This window comes from Oreochromis niloticus, linkage group LG23, assembly GCF_001858045.2.
Source record: "Oreochromis niloticus isolate F11D_XX linkage group LG23, O_niloticus_UMD_NMBU, whole genome shotgun sequence".
Lineage (NCBI taxonomy): Eukaryota > Metazoa > Chordata > Actinopteri > Cichliformes > Cichlidae > Oreochromis > Oreochromis niloticus.
Window position 1 is genome coordinate 14,275,825 of NC_031986.2, and position 23,197 is coordinate 14,299,021.

At 38.7% G+C, this 23,197-nt stretch overlaps 3 protein-coding genes across 9 annotated transcripts; 2 read left to right on the top strand and 1 right to left on the bottom strand.

The window, feature by feature from the left end:
* The first annotated feature begins 4,992 nt into the window (after positions 1-4,992).
* LOC100702050 (G-protein coupled bile acid receptor 1) lies at positions 4,993-8,973 on the top strand. 5 transcript variants are annotated; one of them, XM_019352171.2, is made up of 3 exons: positions 4,993-5,258; positions 6,903-7,016; positions 7,149-8,973. In XM_019352171.2, exon 3 carries the CDS (start codon positions 7,190-7,192, stop codon positions 8,216-8,218), a length of 1,029 nt encoding a protein of 342 aa, XP_019207716.1. In that variant the 5' UTR covers positions 4,993-5,258; positions 6,903-7,016; positions 7,149-7,189; the 3' UTR covers positions 8,219-8,973. The 5 variants fall into 5 exon arrangements, with proteins under 5 accessions (XP_019207716.1, XP_005463136.1, XP_013121475.1 ...); XM_005463079.4 differs by having other exon boundaries at positions 6,903-8,973; XM_013266021.3 differs by lacking the exon at positions 4,993-5,258 and adding an exon at positions 5,916-6,035 and having other exon boundaries at positions 6,903-8,973.
* Positions 8,974-13,675: 4,702 nt separating this feature from the next.
* Positions 13,676-18,029, bottom strand: LOC100701777 (intermediate filament protein ON3). Of its 2 annotated transcripts, none has more exons than XM_003458088.5 (9): positions 17,731-18,029; positions 16,804-17,012; positions 16,625-16,685; positions 16,447-16,542; positions 16,122-16,286; positions 15,911-16,036; positions 15,589-15,809; positions 15,453-15,478; positions 13,676-14,752 (listed from the first exon to the last, which is right to left on the bottom strand). In XM_003458088.5, the coding sequence occupies exons 1-9, from the start codon at positions 17,887-17,889 to the stop codon at positions 14,535-14,537; spliced, it is 1,281 nt and encodes a 426-aa protein (XP_003458136.1). In that variant the 5' UTR covers positions 17,890-18,029; the 3' UTR covers positions 13,676-14,534. The 2 variants fall into 2 exon arrangements, with proteins under 2 accessions (XP_003458136.1, XP_005463134.1); XM_005463077.4 differs by having other exon boundaries at positions 14,610-14,798.
* Positions 18,030-18,114: 85 nt separating this feature from the next.
* On the top strand, positions 18,115-22,529 carry LOC100701505 (keratin, type I cytoskeletal 18). Of its 2 annotated transcripts, XM_005463078.4 has the most exons (8): positions 18,115-18,641; positions 18,762-18,844; positions 18,960-19,116; positions 19,199-19,360; positions 19,443-19,568; positions 19,742-19,971; positions 20,529-20,563; positions 21,979-22,529. In XM_005463078.4, exons 1-8 carry the CDS (start codon positions 18,258-18,260, stop codon positions 22,350-22,352), a joined length of 1,551 nt encoding a protein of 516 aa, XP_005463135.1. In that variant the 5' UTR covers positions 18,115-18,257; the 3' UTR covers positions 22,353-22,529. The 2 variants fall into 2 exon arrangements, with proteins under 2 accessions (XP_005463135.1, XP_019207410.1); XM_019351865.2 differs by lacking the exon at positions 20,529-20,563 and having other exon boundaries at positions 21,979-22,122.
* The last annotated feature ends 668 nt before the right edge of the window (positions 22,530-23,197 follow it).

Sequence of the window (23,197 nt, forward strand, 5' to 3'; positions counted from 1 at the left end):
GATATATTAAATTGCAGCTGGTATTCTATGAGAAGTGCTGTGCTGACAACAGATGCTGAACAAATTGGCCGAGCAGAGAAAGGCAGGTGCTAATGCCAAGGTAAACATAGGTGGAGGAACAGGAGGCAAGTGACAAACCCATTAACAATACCACCTTACAAGGGCAGAGAGCAGTAACCACAGAAACAGTCAGGGGAAGAAGAAGCTTCAGGAATCAGTGTATATGTGAGCTACATAACCTCAATGAAATTTTCTTCTTTTTGCTAAGAAAGGTTAAAAGTTGGTATGTAAAATCTTGTAGTGCTCAATTATTAGAGTAAGGGATGTGAAAGAAATCTACAAGCCAAATATTTTTTTTAGATCTACATGTGGCATTTAAAAAAAGTTATTAGTGCTCCACCCAGTGTAAGGTTTTTGTTACAGTTCCCCTTAATTAACCATATTATTAATGAACAAAATCATTTTTATGTTTTTTAACGGTAAATTCACAGGTATATGCAAGCATTTTAATTTAAATGTTATAAGATATAATTATTGTTGTTATCCGTGAATTTTCAAATTTACCGTTTTATAAAAAAAAAAGAAAAAATTGTAAAGAATATTACTATCTTTGATTAACATGCCAAATTACAGTTATTTATTAGATTGGTGAATAGGATGAATAAGTTTAGTGGTTGAACATTATGCATGATTAAACCTGCTGGCTCAAATTTGGGTATTATGTGAATGTGAATGCCATTAATGATAAATTTCAGTCTGCTTACAAATCCTGTTATAGCACTGAAACGGCGTTGCTTAGAGTCCTCAACGATCTCCTCCTGATTGCTGACTCTGGACCCTCTGCAGTCCTGGTCCTACTAGATATAGCCTCGGCCTTTGATATGGTAGATCATAACATCCTATTAGCACGGCTTGAACACACAGTAGGCATTAGAGGCGCTGCCCTAGATTGGTTTAAGTCATACCTTTTTAATAGGTCTTTCTTGGTCAATTTGGGCCCTTATTTTTCCTCTCCTGTGCCTGTCTCCTGCGGCGTACCTCAAGGATCTGTCCTGGGTCCCCTGCTCTTCTCACTGTATATGCTGCCCTTAGGTGCAACCTTTGAGATGTACAACATTGCACTTTATTGTTATGCTGATGACATACAGATCTATTTCGAATTAACTGATGATCCTGCCATGTCTTTGCACTGTTTTCGAGAGTGTATGTGTGAGGTCAGAGAATGGCTCTCAGGTAACTCTCTTATCCTAAATTACAGGAAAACTGAAATCATCTTGTTTGACAGTAATATCCCTCGTGGCCAACTCTGACGCCTTTGGTTCCTTTGCTAGTTTTCTTACCAACACTGTTAGTGATCTGGGTGTGTTATTGGACAGCTCCTTTAAATTCGACAAACAAGTGCCTACTGTGGTCAAATCCTGCTTTCATCAATTGCGTCTTATTTGCAAGGCCAGACATTATGTCCCGCACAAGGACCTGGAATAGCTTATCCACGCCTTCGTGACATCTAGGTTGGATTATTGCAACTCACTTTACTTTGGGCTCAACTCTACTCTTCTCCATAGACTGCAAATTGTTCAGAATGTGGCGGCTCGTCTTCTTACTGGTACTGGGCAGCGTGTTTCTATTACCCCTGTCCATGCCGACCTGCATTGCCTCCCCATTAAATATCGTATTCAATTCAAAATCCTGCTGCTCACCTTTAAAATTAATAACAATATAGCGGCAAGTTACCTCAGTGAACTACTTAGATTATACACCCCTGCTAGAGTACTAAGATCACCTTCCCAGTTACTTTTGGTACAGCCTAGCTCCCGGCTGAAGACTAGAGGTGACCGAGCGTTTGCCTTGGCTGCACCTGATCTGTGGAATAACCTCCCCATTGCTATCTACGAGTCTAATTCTATTCAATCCTTTAAGTCGCGGTTAAAAACCTATTTATTTAACCTCACCTTTTCTACCGGTTAATGCTTGTTTGTTAGTTAGTTTAATGCTTGTTGCTACTTTTGTTCTATTTTGAACTACTTTTAATTATTTTTAAATTTTTCTTGACTCTTTTATCTTTTACACATATTGTTGTATTATGCTTTTATATGTATTTCTTTTGTCTCTGTGTTTTTAGTGCCATCAACCTGCTAGCATGTTTGGTACTCTGCCATGGCCTTCATCTTTCTCTACTACTTACATTTGACCCTCTCGTATGTTAAGCACTTTGGTATACCACTGGTTTTTAAATGTGCTATATAAAAAAGTTTGTTGTTGTTGTATTAAAATTTATATTCATGTTGTTACTTGCCTTATAAGTAACGATGTATGTTTTAGTTTGAAGTTTTTAACAGATTTCTAAAGTATTTATGTAACTTATACATGAATGGTTCATTGATAAATTACGCATATTAAAATACGTAAATCCTTGGTATTCTATGACAGTTCACCTACTTACCAAGCAAGGCTAGCTAGCTTTTAGCTAAGGTAGAGTAAATTAGCTTTGTTACTTTTATTTTAACAGTATCATTTAAAATGCAGGTGTTTTATGTGGTACGACAAAGTGTGTTTCTATAGTGAAGAATTAAAATTGAGTCAAAAGTATTTTAAACATGAAAGTATTGAATGGGTTTAGCCTAACCAACCACTCAGCTAGCTAAAGTGTCGCTGCACATTGTTATTATATCACAATTTACCATTTTGTTTGCTTGTTTGTGTGGTTCAGAGAATTAGACATATTTATGTAATATCATTAATGGTAATCCAAAAATGCATAGTAATTGTTTGTAATAGAACTTTTACAAAAAACTGGTTTCATAAGAAACAGATATTTTAAAGTGATGTCAATAACTGGCCTTTTTTATGTTGTTAAAATAATTCAAAAATAAATGTTAGGTGAAAAAATTATAGAAAACAAAAGATGTAAAAAAAAAATTAGTGACAAAACAAAGAGAAAAGTTCCACAGAAGCCAGCATTGATCTCCTTTGCCAGCTGGGCACAATTATCCCGACCACATTACATTTTTCCATTGTATATAATAATAAACCAGTAGATCATTGATTTAATGGTGAGTAGGATCTGGTTTTCCGGGAAAGCCAAGATGCACCATCTTCTCATTTGTTATGTGAAGATGTTGTGCTTTCTTGTCCTCTCTGTGTAGTGTCTCTCTAGACGCCCCCGGCCTCAGGAACGTTTTTGTTTAAAACCCATTATCTGATTGGAGCTCGTCCATCAATACAACCCTAGGTCTGCACAAAAGTAGAAGGGAAGGAGGACTCTGTGTTTGGCTAATAAAGCAGGTCGCTTCTGGTCTTCCATCCACCACTGAGATTAAATATTATACATGTGTCACAGCTGTTATGAATTCTGTTGTATACACTATTGTATGTATAGGTCACATCTTCTTATCTTACCATTTGTTTTGACCTGCTTACAAGTACTGATGGCATTGCTAGGTACAATGACAGAAACATGACAAAATGATCTGTTTTTGTGGCTTTAAAAAAGAAAGGTAACAGAAATGTAAAAAAACACCTGTCTCGTGTTTTGGAGCAGCAATTTAAAAAAACCAAACATATTAAATAGGAATAACGTCATTGTAGTTCATTATACTGAAAACAATAGGAATGTACCAAATCCTTAATTAGCCAATCACATGGCAGCAAATCAATACATTTAAACATGTGGACATGATCAAGACCACCTGCAAACGTTCAAACTTAGTGTCAGTAAGAAAGGTGATTTAAGTGACTTAAATGTGACATGGTTGTTGGTGCCAGATGGGTTGTTCTGAACATTTTACAAACTGCTGCTATACTGGGATATTAACACACAATCATCTCTAGCAACTGAACAAAATGGCCTAAAAAAGAGAAACTATGTAATGAGCGTCAGTTCTCATGGTGAAAATGCGTTGCTGACGTCAGAAGTCAAAGGATAATGGCGTGACTGCTTTGAGCTGAAAGGAAGGTAACTCTAACCACTTGCTACAAGCAACAGTTGTAGAAGAGCATCTTTGAATGGACCACATTTCGAACCTTGAAACAGATGGGCTACAACAGCAAAAGAGTGGACCATACCACTTACCAATCCTGTCAGGTAAATGCAAGAATCTGATGATACAATTATACGCAGGCTCATCAAAATTGGTCGATAGGGGACCAAAAAATCTATCCATGGCCTGGTGAGGTTTTGCTGTGACATTCAGATTTGGTAAAAACAACTTCTAACTATGGATCCATCCTGACTTATATCAATGGTTTAGACTGCTGGAGATGTAATGGTGTGGTGATATAGTCCCTGCATGCTTTGGACCCCTTAGTATCAACTGTGCCACAGCCTACCTGGGTAATGTCGCTGACCATGTCCATCTCTTTATGACCACAGTCTTAATGACTTCCACTGGATAACGTGCCATGTAACAAATCTCAAATTATCCCAAACTGGTTTCTTCAACATGAAAAAGATTTCAGTGTAATCCACAATCACCAGATCTCAATCATATAGAGTGTCTTTTAAAGCACATAAATATTCAATAATAATAATATTGAAAACAGATTTTTGTTAGTCTGCTGACTGCAGCCTATTTAACTAAAAAGTATCATGAAGCATAAAGAGATAATGCAGGTTTATGTCAAAAAATAATAAGTGATATATAAACTTATAAATTGATATATAAAAGAAACTGATTTAATTTCATTATTTGCTTTAGCTAAAATGGAAAGATGGAGGTGGTTCACATGCCGTGCTGGCTGATAGTAACCTGGAATGTTCTTATCTTTTTAAGGCTGCAGTGATAACAGTGTTATCCTCTTTCATTCATGAACAGTGGAGCAAAATAGCTGGGTTGATTAATGTAAGAGCCAACAAAAAATTGAATTAGATGGTCAACGGTTAGTGGGCTCTGGGGCCTCATCCTCAGCAGCTCCTCCTCAGGAAAAGACACTTTTAGCATAACTGCCGCCTCCTCCTTTTAGAGTGCACTTCCCCTTTAAAGTATCAGAGAGGAAGCCACACACTTGGCTGCTCACTCTGCCTCTTTTTTAGTTTGTGGTTAGGTTTTGCAAAGGCTGCTGGGGGTCAGGTTTACTGAAGAGATCTTAAAGGGTAAAGAAGTATTAGTTTATGGTGCATCTTGTTAGTGTTTATAGCTGCTGGGTATGATACGAAGGAGAAACAATAAGTTACCAGAAGAGGAGAGTGGACTGCATTAAACTTTAATTTTAAATTCTCCTCACAAACGATACATGACTGGACTATTCATCACAAAAAGGTAAAGGCTTTATTGATGCTTTTGTTTTTCTGTTTCAGAAACATGTTTTATTTGACATACTGACATGTTATGTGGTGACAATGCTGTTCTGCTGTGATCTAATATTTTTCTCCATTAAAAATGTACCGTTTAAAACAACACAATTTTATTTTGTGCAAGACTGGTTTTGCTCCTGAGCACTTTTTAATAGTGGAAAGCTCTGGAAAACGACTTGAAAAATAATTTCAAGAAGCCCTCAAAGATTCTCGGAAAGCATTATAACACATTAAGGCGGTGTTGTTAAAAAAAATCAATGTGTTTTTGTGTATTCGCCTTTTAAGACCTTTTAAAGACACTGTTTGCTAAGACTGTAACAGGACTTTGATACCATTAAAGTCCCATCACCGAGTTTTTTACATGTATATGAATGCTGGAAACATTCATGTGTCATATATAAAGTGCATTACTGTGTAAAAACTGTTGGACGGTTATAGAAAAGGCTCCTGTTTTGAACGGCTATAAAACTTTTATTTTCAAAGGATTTAAACCAGGTGATATAAAACATGCGTGCAGCACATAGGCGTGGTTTATTGTAGGTCACTGTGAGAATCTGCACATTTTCCCCTGACAATAAACTAACTGTGACAGGATGTGCATCACTCTGTGAATTATAATACACACGAAAGCAGTTGTAACTGCAGAGTCCCAGCTGATGAATTATTAAATGACATGTGCCTCGTATCCAACACTGCAGGCTACAGCTGTTGGCGTTTTTCTTGATCATTTAACTTGTCCTGGGTGAGTTTTTTTAATGTAAAACACTTTGTCGGACTGCTCGTCTAACTCAGCTGCTCACTCATACGAGAGTAAAATGCGATCTCTAGATCTAAATATAAATAGCAAGCTCGCTGAACATAGCACAGTGTGTACTCACGCTAATTTCCTTTTCCACTTTGTCACTTTCATGTCAACTTCATCTGATTGAAACGTGCTTAGATTTTCATTCCTTTTGTTTAGGTTCTGGAGGCATTACGACTTTTCCTTGGTCCTTGAGACCAAATTCCTCATCGGCCCTCCATAGAGGGAATAAATCAATTTAAATTTTACCTCACTATCTGCAGTAGACCCGAGTTGCCTCTGGAGGTTTGTGGTGACCACATAGGCTCAAATGACCTGGTTAAAAGCTTGAAATAACTTTAAGACACATAGTCACTAAAATGGTGACCCTGTTAAACAAATGAGAAACTTTTAAATCATATTTCTGACAATACATTGTTGTGTAAGACGAACAAGGCTTGGTTGTTGTTTGTTGTTATCATAGTTTAGTTAAATTCTGGTTAGTTTTGCTTTTGAACTTATTTTATGTTGTTTCTAGTAGGTCTTACACTTTTTTACAGTTAACCCTTATCTACTCAGCATTCAGGCATCATTCTCTTCCTGTTCTGGTCTCACTTTTGTGAAACCAGAACAGGAACCAAATTGTTAATAATTGATCTTTCTTCACCTGCATTTCTTTCCCTTTCAAGCCTCCTTATGCTTCTCCACAAATAACAAACCACATGTACTCCATATAGGTTAGCAAATGCTCTCTCACTTCTAACAATTATTTTTCAGATTTTTTTGGTCTCTACTTCTTATACTATCATTGTTTCTCATTCCTTACAGGGTACCTTGACGGCTGACTACAGATGAGAGGAAGTTGAAGGAAGTGACCTACAATGGGTCAATCTGAGAACCGTTAGCTAGTTTGACGAAACCTAAACTTGCTGATATATGATAGTAGGTGGTTTTGACATTGGTCTCCTAGTGGACTGTTTAATTGAAAGCAACCCAGTCCTGATTACACACGACTGGTCTGTGGTATTCAAACTACAAACAGCTTATACCAAAAATCTTTTCCCCTGCTGACAGAGTCTGCATATTCATATGCAGATATCTGTTTATAGATACTAATGATGGACTTTGACGACTCCTACGTTCTGCTCTCTGAAGAGCAACTCATCTACATCATCACTATTCCCCTGTCGACCTCCATCATCCTGGCCAACCTCGTCATCATCTTGGGCATCTCCTGGAACCGCCAACTCCACAACACGCCCAACTACTTCTTCCTCAGCCTGTTAGTAGCCGACTTGTGTACGGGCGTGGCGCTGCCATTCATACCGCTGATGGGTCTGAACAGGCATTTAAGTTTTAGCTCCTGTCTGGTGGCTCACGTGTTCCCAAATTTCCTCTTCTTGGCGTTCCTTTTCAACCTGGTAATGGTTCACTATGAGCGCTACATATGCATTATTGACCCCCTGCATTACAGTAACCTGTGGATGCATCGCAGTTTTCCCTTAACGCTGCTTGTGGTGTGGACTCCGGCACTTTTGTATGCATCTCTACCTGCCTTTGGTTGGAATAACTGGACAGGACCAGATTTCAACAGTTGCTGTGAAAGTACCCAAAATTTAACGGCATTTTCAAACTGCTTAACAAATACAACCAGCTGTTGCTCGTACAAGAGGGTGTTCCCCAATGCTTTTATCTTCCTGGAGGTGTATGGACTTGTTTTACCTGCTATTCTTGCCATCGCCGCCATGACCGGCCATGTTTTGTGGATCACCCGAGGCCAGCTGAAGGACATATGCCGCCTCCACCGTTCGGTGGAGCGAGGAAATCAGGCCTCTGACCAGGAGCAAAAGTTGAACCTGCGGTACACGCGCTGCGTGGTTGCAGTGTCGCTGACTTTTCTCGCCTGCTGGGTTCCCTACCTCATTTACATGCATGTCTCCATAGCACTGGTGGTCAGCGACTCCAAGCGGAGTTCTACCACTCACATTGTGCTGTCCTGCACTGGTATCGGAAGCATGGCTGTAGTGCCAATTGTGCTTGGCTTGGCCAACAGGCAATACACAGAACCTGCGTTAAAACTTCTCCAGAAACTCAGAGACAGGTGGAGGCCAAGGACACAGGCATCAGAGGAAGCCACAGTCTGAAATAATACTGGTTTATCTAAATATTTATGAATATATTCTACAGAAAGCCAATGGACCACTGAAAGAGAAATAAGAAATGTGGCTCTATGGCAGAAAACCCCCGACATCTACATAGACTGTGTGGACACTTATTTATCAGTGTTTTAATAAAAAAAAATGTCCCCTAATGTTCTACCACTATTGCTCCTAGGTTTGGAAGTTTACCATTGTTAGGCATATCCATGTATTAGCAAAGATAACTAGAAAGGTGAAGACTGGAACCAAATAAGACTAAAGAAGTATAAAAGCGAATAAAGTGCTCAGCTTTGTTATTCTGCAGATAAAGTTCTGGAAGGAATTTTAACCATCCTGAAAACACAGGATCGAGTCTGTAATAGACATTTTGCAGGACTTTTTTTTTTTTTTAAGAGAAAACTATCTTCATTTGATAACTTTTCACTGTCTTGCTCACAGATTTTTCCACTGGTATTGAAATTGACTTATGTTAAACATTACAAATTGAGCTCACAAAGATGAAGAAGGTAACTTTTCACCCAGAAATACATCTGCTTTTTAGTATTTTATGCAGTTTAGAATGACACAGAAATAAGGCACTACTAATATAAAAACAGTGACTCTGTGTTTTTTTATTTCATAGAAATCTTAGTTTTTGTGCATGTACAAATATGTTCTATGCTTAGGTAAATGAAACTCTAGGTGAACCTCTTACGTTACCTCTTAGAACTTTGGAATAAACATTTCCTCTGAAAGCCTTATACGTGCATTTTGGACTTACAGTTTTTTTTTTGTGTTCTGCTTGGACTTTCTAAATTTGCACAATTCCATTATATTCTTAAAGTATTCCGAACTTTCCTAACCTTAAGTGACTGGTGTCTTTCAGCATTAATAATAAAAAATCCCTAAAAGATGCACATTTTTCCATACAGAAGAAAACATTTTTGAATGAGATTTTGGTTTGCTAGGTTATCAACTAACGCTAGCAAATTTGGTAAGTAAGGTGAATCGAAGACTTTACAGGTCCAACACACAGATACATATATTCACTAAAATAAGTGCAACAAATTCACTCACCAAAACTAACGAACAAACTTCTTGGATTGGGTGTTAGTACAGCAAATTATTTCTCAGATAGTTCCTTTTAAAAATGCTCCAACAGCATTGTGGTTCAGTTCTGTTATTCAAATTAGCTGTAGCCTAGCACACAGCTAGCATATAGCTGCATGTAACTGTTTGTCAAAATGGTCTCAACCTTGTAGTTGTCTCTCGTGACATCATGAACTTATTGCTCAAGAGTCATCTGTCAAGTCGTCAGAAACGTAGAATTTTTTAACTGGTTGCCAAGTGGTTCTTCAAGATTGCTAGCAGTCACTAGGTAAAACTGGTAACAAAGAGGTAGAGCCATTGAGTAAGTTGTGTCAGAGGGGTTATGGTTAGAATTGTCATGTGATGCAAGGAGACTTCAAATAGTTCCAGCAGTGCTTCACAGCAAATTTAAATCAAGTGACAGGCCGTTGATTTTTACAGCATCTAAATCTCCTATGGATAGCATGGGATTTTACTTTTAAACATCTTACCTTTAAAAAATATATCCCAATCTTTTGTGCAGCTATATTTTGATAGTACGGCCAGCGTATGTTGCTAACTTCTGGCACTATTGTGAGGCTCCACGGTCCACTGTTGTTGTAAAAAAATGGCCCGCTGGAGTGAATGGAGATGACGCGACTCTTCCATTCAGGCTGCTGCACCAAAAACCTTGTTACTTGTATGCAAACCCTCACAAACTACTAGCCAAACAGTAGTAAAACTCAAAAAAGTTTAATGAAGACTGGAAACAGTAATCATTTGCTTTCAAAATAAATATTCTGCCTCAGTGCTGGAGCCCACATGAGGTGTAACTTTTACTTGAATGCAAATAGTTTCCATTTCCCATTTGTCTTACTTTTTGCAATTCTACTAGCGCTCTGAGAGTACCTGACAGGTGCATTGCAGACAATTCATATTTCTGGCGACCTATTAGTGACCAAAGTAATTGCAAGAAGGCTTTTGGTGCAGTACTGTATACTTCTTTGTGGCCAATTTCACACAGCAACAGCAAACATCTCACGCATTTTTTGCTTAGTGGCTTTAGCACTTGACTTCAGATTTATTGCCAACAACCTCTAGACACCACTTGTCAGCTGGCCATGAAATATAAATTCTCCCCTAGCAACCGGTGATTGCTTGATGGTCAGGACTAGCCCTAGACACACAGATGGTCAGGATTGTGTGTCTAGGCATATTCACTTGGCCTGACAGTGTCACATGTCCATAATGACTGCAAAATCAGATTTCTTTTCTGCTGGAGCTCTGGAAATTTTAACATGGGAGTCTATGTGGACTGACAGGTTTTTGCCTTAAGTGGGCACCAGAGGAATTGCAATTATTAGTTCTTCCTTGTTGGCTTTATTTGTTAGCCCTGGAAAAAAATATAAATGCTGGATAAATCCTATTTAAGTTAGGCATGACTCAGAGGAGGATTTAAAATAGAGAATTACCACCAAGTTGCAAGTCAAAGACCACCATCTCTTGTTGGTCTCAAGAAATTGCTGGCAACCTTGAAGCTAATTAGGCACGGCCACTTTGGTACAACTGCTAATGTCAGCTTACTAACACGTTGATGTTTGTCGAGTATGCGGTTTATTTGAATTGTATTACTACAAACAGTGAGTGCCTGCAGAATATCACAGCTGGGTGTAAATCTTCTCTAACACAAACTAATTGCAGGTTTGTTGAAGTGTCCTTGTGTCAGATGTACATTTCATAGCTCATTGTAATGCTCGCTCTGGACATCAAATTGCAGGGTTTTTTTTCCATCTGGCACCCCTCCCCCCGTAATATTTGCTACTTCCCTCACCGGTATTTATCTATGTACTGGTATGAAAGCTCAAGAGGGGAGATGGGTCCGTAATACGTCTAGAGAGATTATGCTCTGCAGCATAACACACAGAGGAGAGACATGTGGTGAAAATAAGAAGAAAAAAATAATTATTACATAAAAATCCACAAAACTACAGTATTCTGGTTTCTGTTTTATGAGACAAATCATTGCAAGTAGTGAATCCTTTCAAAAAGGTGGCACGAGAAACATCTGCTGCCTGTATGTACAGATCCATCCAGGGGAAATTAGCTTTGTATTTGAGGCTTGATTAAACATAGAACACGTTGTGCTTGATTCCCCAGTTAATCAAAATGGGGTTTTAAATGTCTGCAAACAGTATGTGGGTGGAAAAGAGACTCAAATCAAATTAAGTGGAAGGTTGAACTGAACTGACATATGTAAAGCCAGAGTCAAGGGAAGGTGCCTTGCTAAGCCACGTTCCAATGTTCCCAACATTGGAATATCATGTACATATGAATCAGAAAGACAGAGGAGAACCAGGAGGGGAAGGAGGGAACAGGATGAGACTGCTGGGCTCCAGCTAATCTGCTAAAGACTCACTTTTATCTTAATCAGCTGGAGACCTGCTGATATATTCGCCTAACATATGCACTGGGCTTTAAATGTGTCTAAATCAAGGGTGTCAAACATATGGCCCAAGGTCCAGAATCAGAATTATCCTGGCAAAGACTTAAATCCAGCCCACTGGGCATCTTTGGAAAATGTAAACAAGGGCACACATTTTGGACTTTTAACTGTATGTTCATAGGTTTTTACAGCTTCTCCTACTGATAAAGATCTCCTCCATAGCAATTCATACCATACCAATGTTACAGATAAACAATAAGACCAAAATTTCTGTAATAGTAATATTTTTTATTCTGATTTATTAAACATGAATTACTCTGTAATTGTAATTGCAGGAGAGCCTGGTTAGTACGCTACCAGAACCTTTTCTGTAATTTTACACATCTGTTTATGTCTACTGATAGATTTTTTTCATTAACTACAGCATCATTTCTTTATCATGTAGAAAAACCAAGACCTACTGTTAAAATTGCAATTCTTTTTCTGATATTAAATTAGATTAAATGTGTAGTTAAACATCTTTACACTGCAGAAAAGGGAGTTTTGCTGGTCTGGCCCACTAAAGTGGAAAGTAGGCTGTGTGGGCCCTATGATGTAAGATGAGTTTGACATCTTTGGTCTGGAGATTTTATAAATATAATGTCAAACTATTAATAAGTAGTTTGATATTATAGTAAACAAAACATTTGCTGAGACCCTTATAAATTTTCTGTCATTAAAGAATGACAGGACCCAAGTGCAGAATGAGCCCAACGATATACAGTAGTGTGAAAAAGTGTTTGCTGCTTTTCTGATTTCCTATTTTTTATATGTTTGTTAAACCTAAATGTTTCTGATGATCAACCAAACTTACATATTAGAAAAAGGTAACACAAGTAAAGGTAAAATGTACTTGACGGCAAAGCAGATGATCCCACAGCAGGGAAACAAAAACCAGGAAGTAAAACCTTAACACGAGACAAACCCGCAGTGTGAAACAGGAAGAAATTAAAAGATAATTGAAAAGTGAGGACTGAAGGCACTCTGATGCAGAAACTATAATAAGGACAGAAACAGAACAGAGAAGAGACACAAAATCATGAAATAAGGAAACTAGAAACCCAGAGTAGCAGAACAAAGACAACACAATGCCAGGGGCGTGACATTATGTCTCATTAATGTGGCGCTGTGGGTCTGCTAAGGCTCCAACATGAATGTAGAGACCCTGTAGCAGCTTTCCAAAGGATGTTTTTTCATAAGTTGTAAATGATTCATTTTAAATAGCTCACGCTGATGAATATCTACAGCAGTCAGAGGGCAAGTTGCCCCCCAAAAAAGTAAGTTGCCCCAGTGCCCCTACAGGATTGCCTGGTAGTCATTAGGCGTTACTGGTACACAACTTCATTCACTTTTCTTCTGAACCTGATTTTTCTATCACTTTGGCCACAACCTTTTTCCACTGCTCCCAACGCCAATATTTATGTTCCCTAGCAAACTGAAACCTTCTCATTGGCTTCACTGATAAGTGTTTTCTTAAGGCTGTGCATTGCATGCTTGAAAATATTCTTACATTCACTATTAAACCAAACTTTGAATTCTACTGTTGATTTCTTACAATTTGATTTCATCAAATCTCTGTTCACGATCATTCAAACCTTTTTCTGTCTTCCTCAGAGATGATTCTTCACCATTATCCTTTCAGGTTTTATTACTGTGTTGAATAGCTGTTAGGCCAAACCGCAGATCAATTCATGTTTAAGCCATTCGCCTTTATCTACTAAAAAACACTGTCAAACCTAAAATGAGGACATGGGCCCAGTTAGTAAATAACCTGTTGTCAGCTGAAACATATGAATCACTGCACTGATAATGTAATAGATAATTCCTTGGTTAATTCCAGAAATTGGGTTGGATATATGTTTATATAATTTTGTGCCTTATTAAGTATGAAATTAAGACAGGAGACACATGAATCATTTTTGCTTCATGAATTATTTTATTGCTATTGCACTGCACACATTCACCCAAATGATAGATGTCACTTGCGATTACTTTGGCATAAGCTGAGGTAAGAAGTCCCAGACACACATTAAGAAAAAAAAAATCCCTTTGCAGCATTGTGTAAAGATGCAGAGCTTACAGCACCACTGAAACACTGAAACATTTTGAGTTTTTTTTTTTTACGTTGAGAACATGAAAAGCCATTCCAAGCCCTGTTGTCACTTTAAGAAGAAACGTATGCATATATGTCCTCTCCACTCCTTTAATTGCACCTTTGAACCTCCAAGTTCCTTATTTTGCTGCTGATGTCGCTGAGAAACCTTTGCAGTGTTTTTACAGAGAGCTGCCCGATTCCTATTTCGCTCACAAATGTTTAAGAGAAACAGAAAAAACAAAAACTACAATGGAGCACCACAAGCCTTTACGAATGCAAACAAAGAAAAGAAAAGATTTCCTGAAACACTGCTTGACACGAACACATTGACGCACAGTTTTTAGGTAAACGTTCAACCTGCCGGGAAGCTGCTGTTACTGCTCACTCTTCCAGAAAGCACACAAACTAAAAAAGATTATTATATATAAAAAACAAATTAAAAAATCTGGATATTTAATTTAAATAAATTTAACTTCGTTTGAATTAGTTTCACATTTTCATTCACATTGATTCACAGTTTGCGGATATCGGCCTGTGATGGATTGGACCAGCCCAGGCACACTTCTTCTGGCACTATGTCAGCTGGGACAGGCTTAAAGCCCCATCGGTGACTCTGACTGATTGAGCTGACATACTCTAACGCTGCAGACAGAGGCACGATAGACAGTCCCAGTCAATCAGTCAGTGTACTGGTAGCTTTCAGACACAAGTTTGCCTTCTTCCACTTCCAACCGGATCAACAGGCGCTTCTTGGTGGCGGGGGACACTGGTGGGACAATAGTGGTGTCCGGGTCAATGGTGGGCGTGGTGGTGGTGATGGCGATATTCGGAACGGGGGTTGGTTCTGTGGCTTTCGGTTTGGCAGGCACGTATCGCCTCAGCGGCTGGTGAACGTCTGCGTGCAAGTAAGGACTTGGATTGGTTGGTTTGTTTTTAGAAATCTGAGCAAAAAAGAGGTTTGATTTTAGTAGGATGAAAAAAATTAATCAAGCATGAGAATGCTGATATGTGTGAAATGAATGTTACTGGTTAGGCTTGTTCTTGATGTATCCATTTATTTATTTTTCAATTTAGATTGATTTTTTTTATATGTTAACATTTTGATTTATTTACCTCTCTGTTAGTTTCTACTGACATTACTGATTTACTGGATGACCAAAATTGAGGGCTTTTTGGACGTGTGAAAAAGTCACATTGATCAGCAGTAATGTATTATTGGATGACAAAGCTTTGTTAGTGGTTTATTAGAAAGAAATTAATCACTTTATATTCAGTGGTTTTAAAGCTAGAGCTCAGATCCCACACTGGGGCTTGGAGAACAATATTCTGCAAGTGTAAGAACTCAGTTTTTGCAATTTTAGCACCAACAATATTCACACTAAAAAAAGGACGGAAAAAAATTATCACTCATATTTTCACTCAACTATTCCTGAGTAAAGAACATGATGAGGGATCATGAGCCAAAACTATTGGGAACCACTGTCTTTAGAAGATACAGATTTTTGATTTTATTAAAGGGAAATTTGTACAGAATTAGTAAAATAAAGAATAAAAATGTATACACTTATATGTCAGTAGACAACAAAGGTTCTCACCTGATTGGCGCATTAGGTAGCTCATTCTGGAGATAGAGCAGACACAGATATTAGTACAAGCACTACATTTAGATAATACTGGATTTTATTATTATTTTTTCTCTTTTGTTTTTCGATGCTCCCTCTGCTCACATACCTCTGCTCCTCGCCCTCCAGCAGCTTACGGTAGGTGTTGATCTCGATGTCCATTGCCAGCTTGATGTTCAGCAGCTCTTGGTGATCACGGATCAGTGAAGCCAAGTCCTGCCTGGTCCGCTTCAAAGCATCTTCCAGCAGAGCGATATTTTCCCGGGCCTTGTTGAGATTTTCCTCACCCTCTTTTCTAGCATCATCGAGGTCATTCATGAGGGCCTCTTCCTAATGGGAAAACAGAGATAAGATAACATCAGCAGTGAATAGATGGACAATGTGCGTGCTGACTAAATACTGTCCAAATAATGTATCTAAGGGGAACCAACCTTCCTTTTGAGACTCTCCAGGTCTGCTGTAAGCCTCTGGATGAGACGCAGCAAGTCTGAAATCTCCCTCTTTATGTCGCGCACTTCTTGCTCGCGCTCTCCTACAGTTTGGACCAGAGATTCCATCTAAAGTGGGAACAGGGAGATCAAATACTCAAAACAAAAATCTGCGGTAAGACTGAATGTCATATAAGCAATCATAGAAAAATACTTTTCTCTGGTTCCACTGCTCAGCCTCTTCCCTGGTGCGGGTAGCCATGGTAGCATATTGATTCTCAACGGCCTTGATGAACTGGTCCATGTCCAGAGAACGTCTGGTGTTGTCCTGTAGGACCACTGTTTTGTTCTGGATGCGTGACTCCAGCTCCTTGATCTCCTGCAGGTGGCAGACATGGAGACAGTGAGTTATTGTGGAGACAAAGAAAAAGACACACACACACAAACACACACCAAATTTATTAGACCACCTGTCATTTCTGTAATTACCAATACTGTTAATTCACTGTCGCTAACTGTATTTTCATCACTTTAATTACCTCATCAAATGCCAGCCTGAGGAAGGCCATTGTTCTCATCATGTCCTCAAGATCCACAGCCAGAGCTACTGCCTCCAAGTGGCCTTCGTCTACTTCCTGTTACACACACATGAAATATACATACATGTGCCTCCAGTGATGATACAGTGACGAAATAAAACTTTAATGCTCACAGTACCTTTTTAGACACAATAAAGTCGTTCTCAAGATCAGCTCTCTTGGCCAACTGGTCTTCATACCTGAAACCAATTCCAAATAAAAAGGTGAAAAACTAATTATGCTAAACTGATGAAGTTACAAGTTTTCTTGCAACAATCAACATGTTCAGTAAAATCAGCCCCCCTGGGATTTGCTGACCTTTTCTTGGTATCATCCACCTCATCCTGGATCTCCTGCAGCTCAGGCTGCAGTTTGTTCTGGTCGGATTTCAAAGTTTCGATCTGCTGCTCCAGCTCGTTCTCCAGCTGCTTCACAAGATACTCAACCTTCCCGTTGTAGTCCTCCTGCTCCCTGAGGATCTTCAGCTTTGTCTCAAGTCTTCTCTTCTCATTCTCCAGGTGTTTCACCTACAAGACACGGACAGACAACATGGGTAGGAATGCATCACAACAATGTGTCTCTGTGGAATCCTTAATCTCCATACTGTATGTGAACATGGCGACTCACTGCTGACCCTAGACGTTGAAGTTTTCTCATTTTTCCACAAGGTGGCATCCTACATGCAGGCCTATCTATGATTATTTGCATATGAAGAAAATGAACTGCAGATAGACTTGTTTTTTGTGGCCTCCGGTAATATAATTGGTTTGAGCCGACAGGAAACACTGTATTCATGGGCCATTTGCACTTTTTCAAATAGCAGTAAAAGCACTTAAAAAGAAAAATAATTATAAATGAAAAATCAAAAAATTAATAATAATTAAAATGCAAAAAACAAAGTGCGCAGACGCAGACTTACTTTTTACACTAGCAATTGTAACATTTAAATATAACAAAAAACATAATCCTCGAAGATGGAGACGGAAGGACAAATAAACAGGATTTTTTTGTGTGTGCGTAATTTATTTATTTTGTTCTCTGCTTATTCATCAGATTTGGATTTATTTACTCATTATTCAATTGTTGTTACCCAGTTAAGCATTTTTTTGTGAAATGGCATGTCATTATAAACCAAAAAGTTGCACTATGACAAATAAGAACAACAAGAAAGACAAAAACAACAACCCAATAATAATAATAATAATAATGATAATAATAATAATAATAATAATAATAATAATAAACCTTTTCAATGAGCGCGACGAACTTGTCATTGAGTCCAACCAACTCCTGCTTCTCCTTGAATTTTCCCGATGAATCGACTCTGTCGGTCGGGACGCTTTTGAGCGGCTTCTTGCTGCTGGGGGAGTAGGACTGGCTGCTGTAGTCTCTTGGTTTGGACATACTGAAGCTTGAAGCGGAGAGCTGGAGTGTGGCTGAACAGGTGAGGGGAGAAGGCGCCTGCAGCCCTGCAGATCACCTGCTTTATAGGTGGACAGGTACAACCCATCACCTGCCCCAAGATCTGAGTGTGTCCAATCACGAGAGGACAAGTGCGATATTAAATGGAAAGGTCAACGTGAAATACTTGTATTTCGACTCTAAACCAGTCTGTCCAGGAGCACCGGGGCCAATGGCGTCTCTGGGGGGCGGATTCGTGCGTAAAAACAAGTATAAGAACTACCTGTATCCTCCATCAGGCGACTCTCCGGCCTTTGACGCTCGGTGTCAGTGTCTGCTCTCTCTCACTCTTTCATCCAGCAACGATCATCATGCCTTCAAACAGCGCTGCCAGCATGTTTGGTGGAGCCGGGGGAAGGGGTGCCAAGGCGTCCGTGTCGACCCTGGATGGACTGCGCAAAGTGCTGGGCAACCAGACAGAAAAAGATTCGGCCCCCATCCAAAAAGCTTCTGCCAAGCCCGTAGCCTCCGAGGCTCCGAGCGCCCCGGAAACTCTTGTCGCTCCCGGTGACGACAAGCAGACACTGCGGACCCTGAACAATCGGCTGTCCGGCTACCTGAACAGAGTGAAGCAGCTTCAGGAGGAGAACAACGATCTGCAGAAAGAGATCGACGACATCCTGGCCAAGAGGAAAGTACCCGAGGGGCGTGATTGGGATGGAATCCTGAAACCCCTGGATAACCTCAAAAAGGAGGTGGGTCAGATTTATTTATTTATTTCATTCTTGGAATTAACATGCAAATATATTTCTGACTATACTTTCTTTAATGTAATCTTAAATTCTAACTATTAATGCATATCCTTATTTGATCAGATCAAAGACATCACAGATGACAATGCAAAGCTGCTGCTGCAGATTGATAACAGCAAACTGGCAAATGAAGACTTCAAGAACAAGTGAGTGTGAATGCCGTTCAGGCAAAGGCTCCGAAAATAAAAGACACTTTGTAACAGCAACATAGCATTGGTAGCGTTTGTAAAGTCTGAAGCCATGCTCCTTCTGTTGATGCAGGCTGGATGATGAGAATAAGGCATGCAAAGAATTAGAAAAGGACCTGGAGGATCTGAAGAGGGCTAAAGAAGATACCAAACTGAGCTGCGACCAAACAAGGGAAGAGATCAAAATGGTTAATGATGAGCTTGAGCGTCTCAAGAGGGAACACAAGAAAGTAAGGAGGAAAACCAGCATGTTAAAAGTCACACACTCAGTGCTTTATTGTGTGAAACTTGTAACTTGTGTTTGTCTTGCAGGAGGTTGATTCTCTGCTTGAGAAGATCAAGGACTCAGATGTGACAGTGGAGATTAAGTCCCAGGACAACAACCTGAGTGATGTTATCCAGAGTGTCCGCAGACATTATGACAAAGTGGCTGAGAAGAACCTGAAGGAGGCAGAAGAATGGTACAAAGAGAAGGTATGGAAGATTAAAGCTGGCAATGATGTGCTTCCTTGTCTCAGTTTATCTCACTATTTTCATCATATGATTTCTCCCCCAGTTTGAAACCATCAAGGTGGAAGAGGCCCAGAACAACGAGGCCTTGGAGTCTGGAAAGAATGAGCTCAAAGATCTCCAGAAACAGAAGCAAACTTTGGAAATTCAGATTCAGACCAAGAACAACAAGGTAAGCACAGAAGAGTGAATACAAGACTGTTCAAATGCAGTACATTACAAAAAAATGCAACACAATCTCAATATCAGGACAAGATTGACTTTTCTCTTTTGTTGACACAGAAACAGAAAACATGAACAAAATATCAATATCGAGTATTCTTAAGGTTTGTTTTTCATTGGTAGCTGCGCACTGTGGAGCAAACCCTGAGAAACATCAAAATGGAGTATGGTCATCGCCTGGAGCCATCCAACAAGATCATTCTTGGGCTGGAGCAGGACCTCAGAGATGTGAGGGAACAGGTGGAGCAACAGCTAGATTCCAACAAAAACCTGCTGTCTGTTAAGATGAAGCTGGAGAAGGAACTCGAGCAGTACCAAGAACTTCTTTCTCGCTTATTTGATGATGTTGAAAGGTAAGGATGATGGCAGATGCATCCTGTTTACTTTTAAACCTGTTGTGGGTATTAAACAGGTTTGCCAGCTGGCAGTAGCAACAGAGTGTCTGTTTAGTCACGTGGTGCCTTACCTCCATACATAATAAGTCAAACACAGCACTTTTACCCAAAGGACTGACATCCTATATGAAACCACATCTTTAGATTTGTTGTAATTTGTTTAATTTAATTCAGGAAGTTATAGAAAATGAAAATACATCTTTAATAAAGTTGATTATTTGTTCAAAGCATTTCTGGCGAGGGCAGTTGGTAACAATATACCTATAAAATAAGTAGTTCAGAATGAAAACAGAGGCACTATTCTCCTTATATTTCCTGTATTGTTGCTTTAAGGTGAAACCACATTGTGTTTTAATGTCTGTAGCATTTTCTGGTAAGGGTGGCTCTAGCCTGCAAATCTTTACCTAATGTAGTTTTACAGTTCAACATTAAGAGAAAACGCCATGTGAATGTTGGCACGGTGTGCTTATTTCCCACTCGGTGTGTTAGCTCTTTATGCTTTTCTTCCCTGACAGCGCTGAGTTATCTTTAACGGATGCAATACCGCAAGGTAAGTTTCGGATCTGCCAAGAAAAAAAAGTCAAATCACAATGAATGAGTCTATCGCGCATTCACGTGCCGAGACCTGATCAGCAAGATTAATATCGCTAAAAAAGACTTGGGTCAGTTACTGCCTATGATGCTTTCAGTTTGGTCTCCACTCCAGACTCCACTCCAACAGGAAACAATGTAAAGATACCAGAATTTGACCCTTGTCCTTCCTTTTAGGACTGTAAATGTGAACAAAAAAAAAAAGAAATTATAAAATAGAAACCTAAATGCTAACCTTTGCATCACTTTTGGCTGAATGAATAGTTTTGGGAAGTATTCTTACTGACTTTCTTGCCAAGAATTAGATGAGAAGATAGCTACAAGTCTTACTTTAGTCTCTTAAGTATAACTAGCGGACAGTTAGCTTAACTTAGCTTAGCACAAAGAAAATAATGAATCAGCTACTTAGGTTATGTTAAAAACTATAGTTTAATTTGGACAAAAACAACATTTCAGTTCTTGTACAGAAATATATTCTATCTATCTATCTATCTATCTGTTTGTTTGCTAGCTGTGTGCTATGGAAGCTGATTTCTTAAAAAAAACAAAAACAAACCATTTGCCAGGAAGCGCTAAATCAAAATGGATTAATTTTCAGTTGCCCAATTCAAAATTTCAAGTTATTAAATTGAAATTTCAAGATACATAACTCAAAATTTTGAGGCATTATGTCAGAATGTAAAGCATTATGTCAAATTTTTGAGATATTAACCCAAATTTTGAGTTAAATTGATTTTGTACCCAACTCAGAATTTTGAGTTATTAACTTGAAATTTCAAGATACCTAATTTAAAATTTCAAGTTTAGTCAAAGTTTTGGCATGCATAACTCAAAGCTTTGAGTAAAGTTGAAATGTGAAATTTTGAGTTATTACTTAAAAAAAAATTGACACTCCTAACCTGAAAATTTCTAAATACTGAACTTGAAATCACTGAGTCATTAAGTAAAACTGAAGATATTAACCAAAAATTGTGACTTTTTTTTTCTTTTGCAGCAGCATTAAAAAAAGCTTTCATAGTGTCACCCACTGATACTTTTGGTGCTACACTAACTAGCATTAGGTACATATTATAAGGGTAGCTATGTATCATTTAATGCTCAGCAAGGAAGAAAATAAGCACATTTCCCAAAATTACAAAACTACCACTTTAAGGCTAGCCACATCACTAAAATGCACTAGACCGTTGCAATAACACTATATTTTAACTCTACATCTTAATCAAATTAATAATGATTTTCACAAGCAAATCAATCAACAATAAAACAAATATTTATTGATTCTCTGGCAAACTTATAAACATGTAACAGGAACTAACAGACTGAAGGGACACAAAGTATATTTGCAACCTCTAAGGTATATCTTTTTGTTTACAGAGCAACGAAGTAATGATGATGGCGTTCTGGAACAGGGTGAAACAATACAACAAGAAGTACTTGCAAAACAAGAAAGCGCTCCCTCTAACCAATCAGCTCCCCCAGAAGCTCCTGAAGTGGAGGAGGAACCCCCCATCCAGGCCGACACAAATGCTAGTAGCAAGGAAGAGGCTGCAGTCAGCAGCTCTGCTAAAAAGAAGAAATCTAAAAAGTCCAAGAAGTCCAAAACTAAGAAGGATTCCTCCTCCTCTTCTTCTTCTTCTTCTTCTTCCTCCTCCTCCTCCTCCTCCTCCTCCTCTTCTTCTTCCTCCTCCTCTGATTCCGAAAAGGAAGAAGAAAAGCCTGAAACTGAGGGTGAAGCGGTGACAGCTTGATCTTTAATCCTTTCTTTGTTTCAGTTCGGTTATTCTTTTTCCTGCTGTTCAGCCAATTAAAACTGCCTTCTGTACTGGTGCTGTCAAACCTGTAAAGTTACTCTGAGGTGCTGTTGTGGTTTATGTTCTCAGCTGTGCATGAAATAAAAACATGTGGTTTTGAAAGACAAATGCTCAGCAGCGTCTTATTGATTTATTTTGTCATACATGAATGACTTGGCAGTTACTGCAGTGATAGTGCAGTCACTCAGAAAAAGTGGATTACAAATTGCCATAAGTTTGATCTTCACAGACTAAAGTTCATTGCTGGTGCTTAAGACTCTTTACTTAATGCTTAGATATGCTCAGTCACTACAGCTTTAGCACCAAGAAACATCCTCAAATGTCTTTTAGAAGGCCCACCGGTGCTTCAAACCAAAACTTATACAGTTTGTCATAATGTAAGACAGAAAAACAGCAAAATATTCACATTTAAGAGCCATTTACCATCAAATGTTTGCTTAACAAGCATCTGTGAAATGAAATGAATGAATAGTAGTATGTAAAAACAGATGTGACTAAAATAGATGGTTAAAAGCAGGTCCTCCAAGACAGTGTTATGAATACAAACTCAAGCAAACTCACTTATATGTGTATCTGTATCAATTTTCATTTATTTACTGTCATGTAAACTGATATTGTAAAAGAGCAGTCATTTAGTCTTTTTATTACCAAGAGCTTTGATACAATTTATGTTTAAGTTTGCATTTAAACGTCATAATAAACCAAAGGTTTCATGAAAGGCAGAGATTGATGTACTTTATTATGTACACCTTGCAAATTGCTGGGTTGGACCCCTTTTGTGT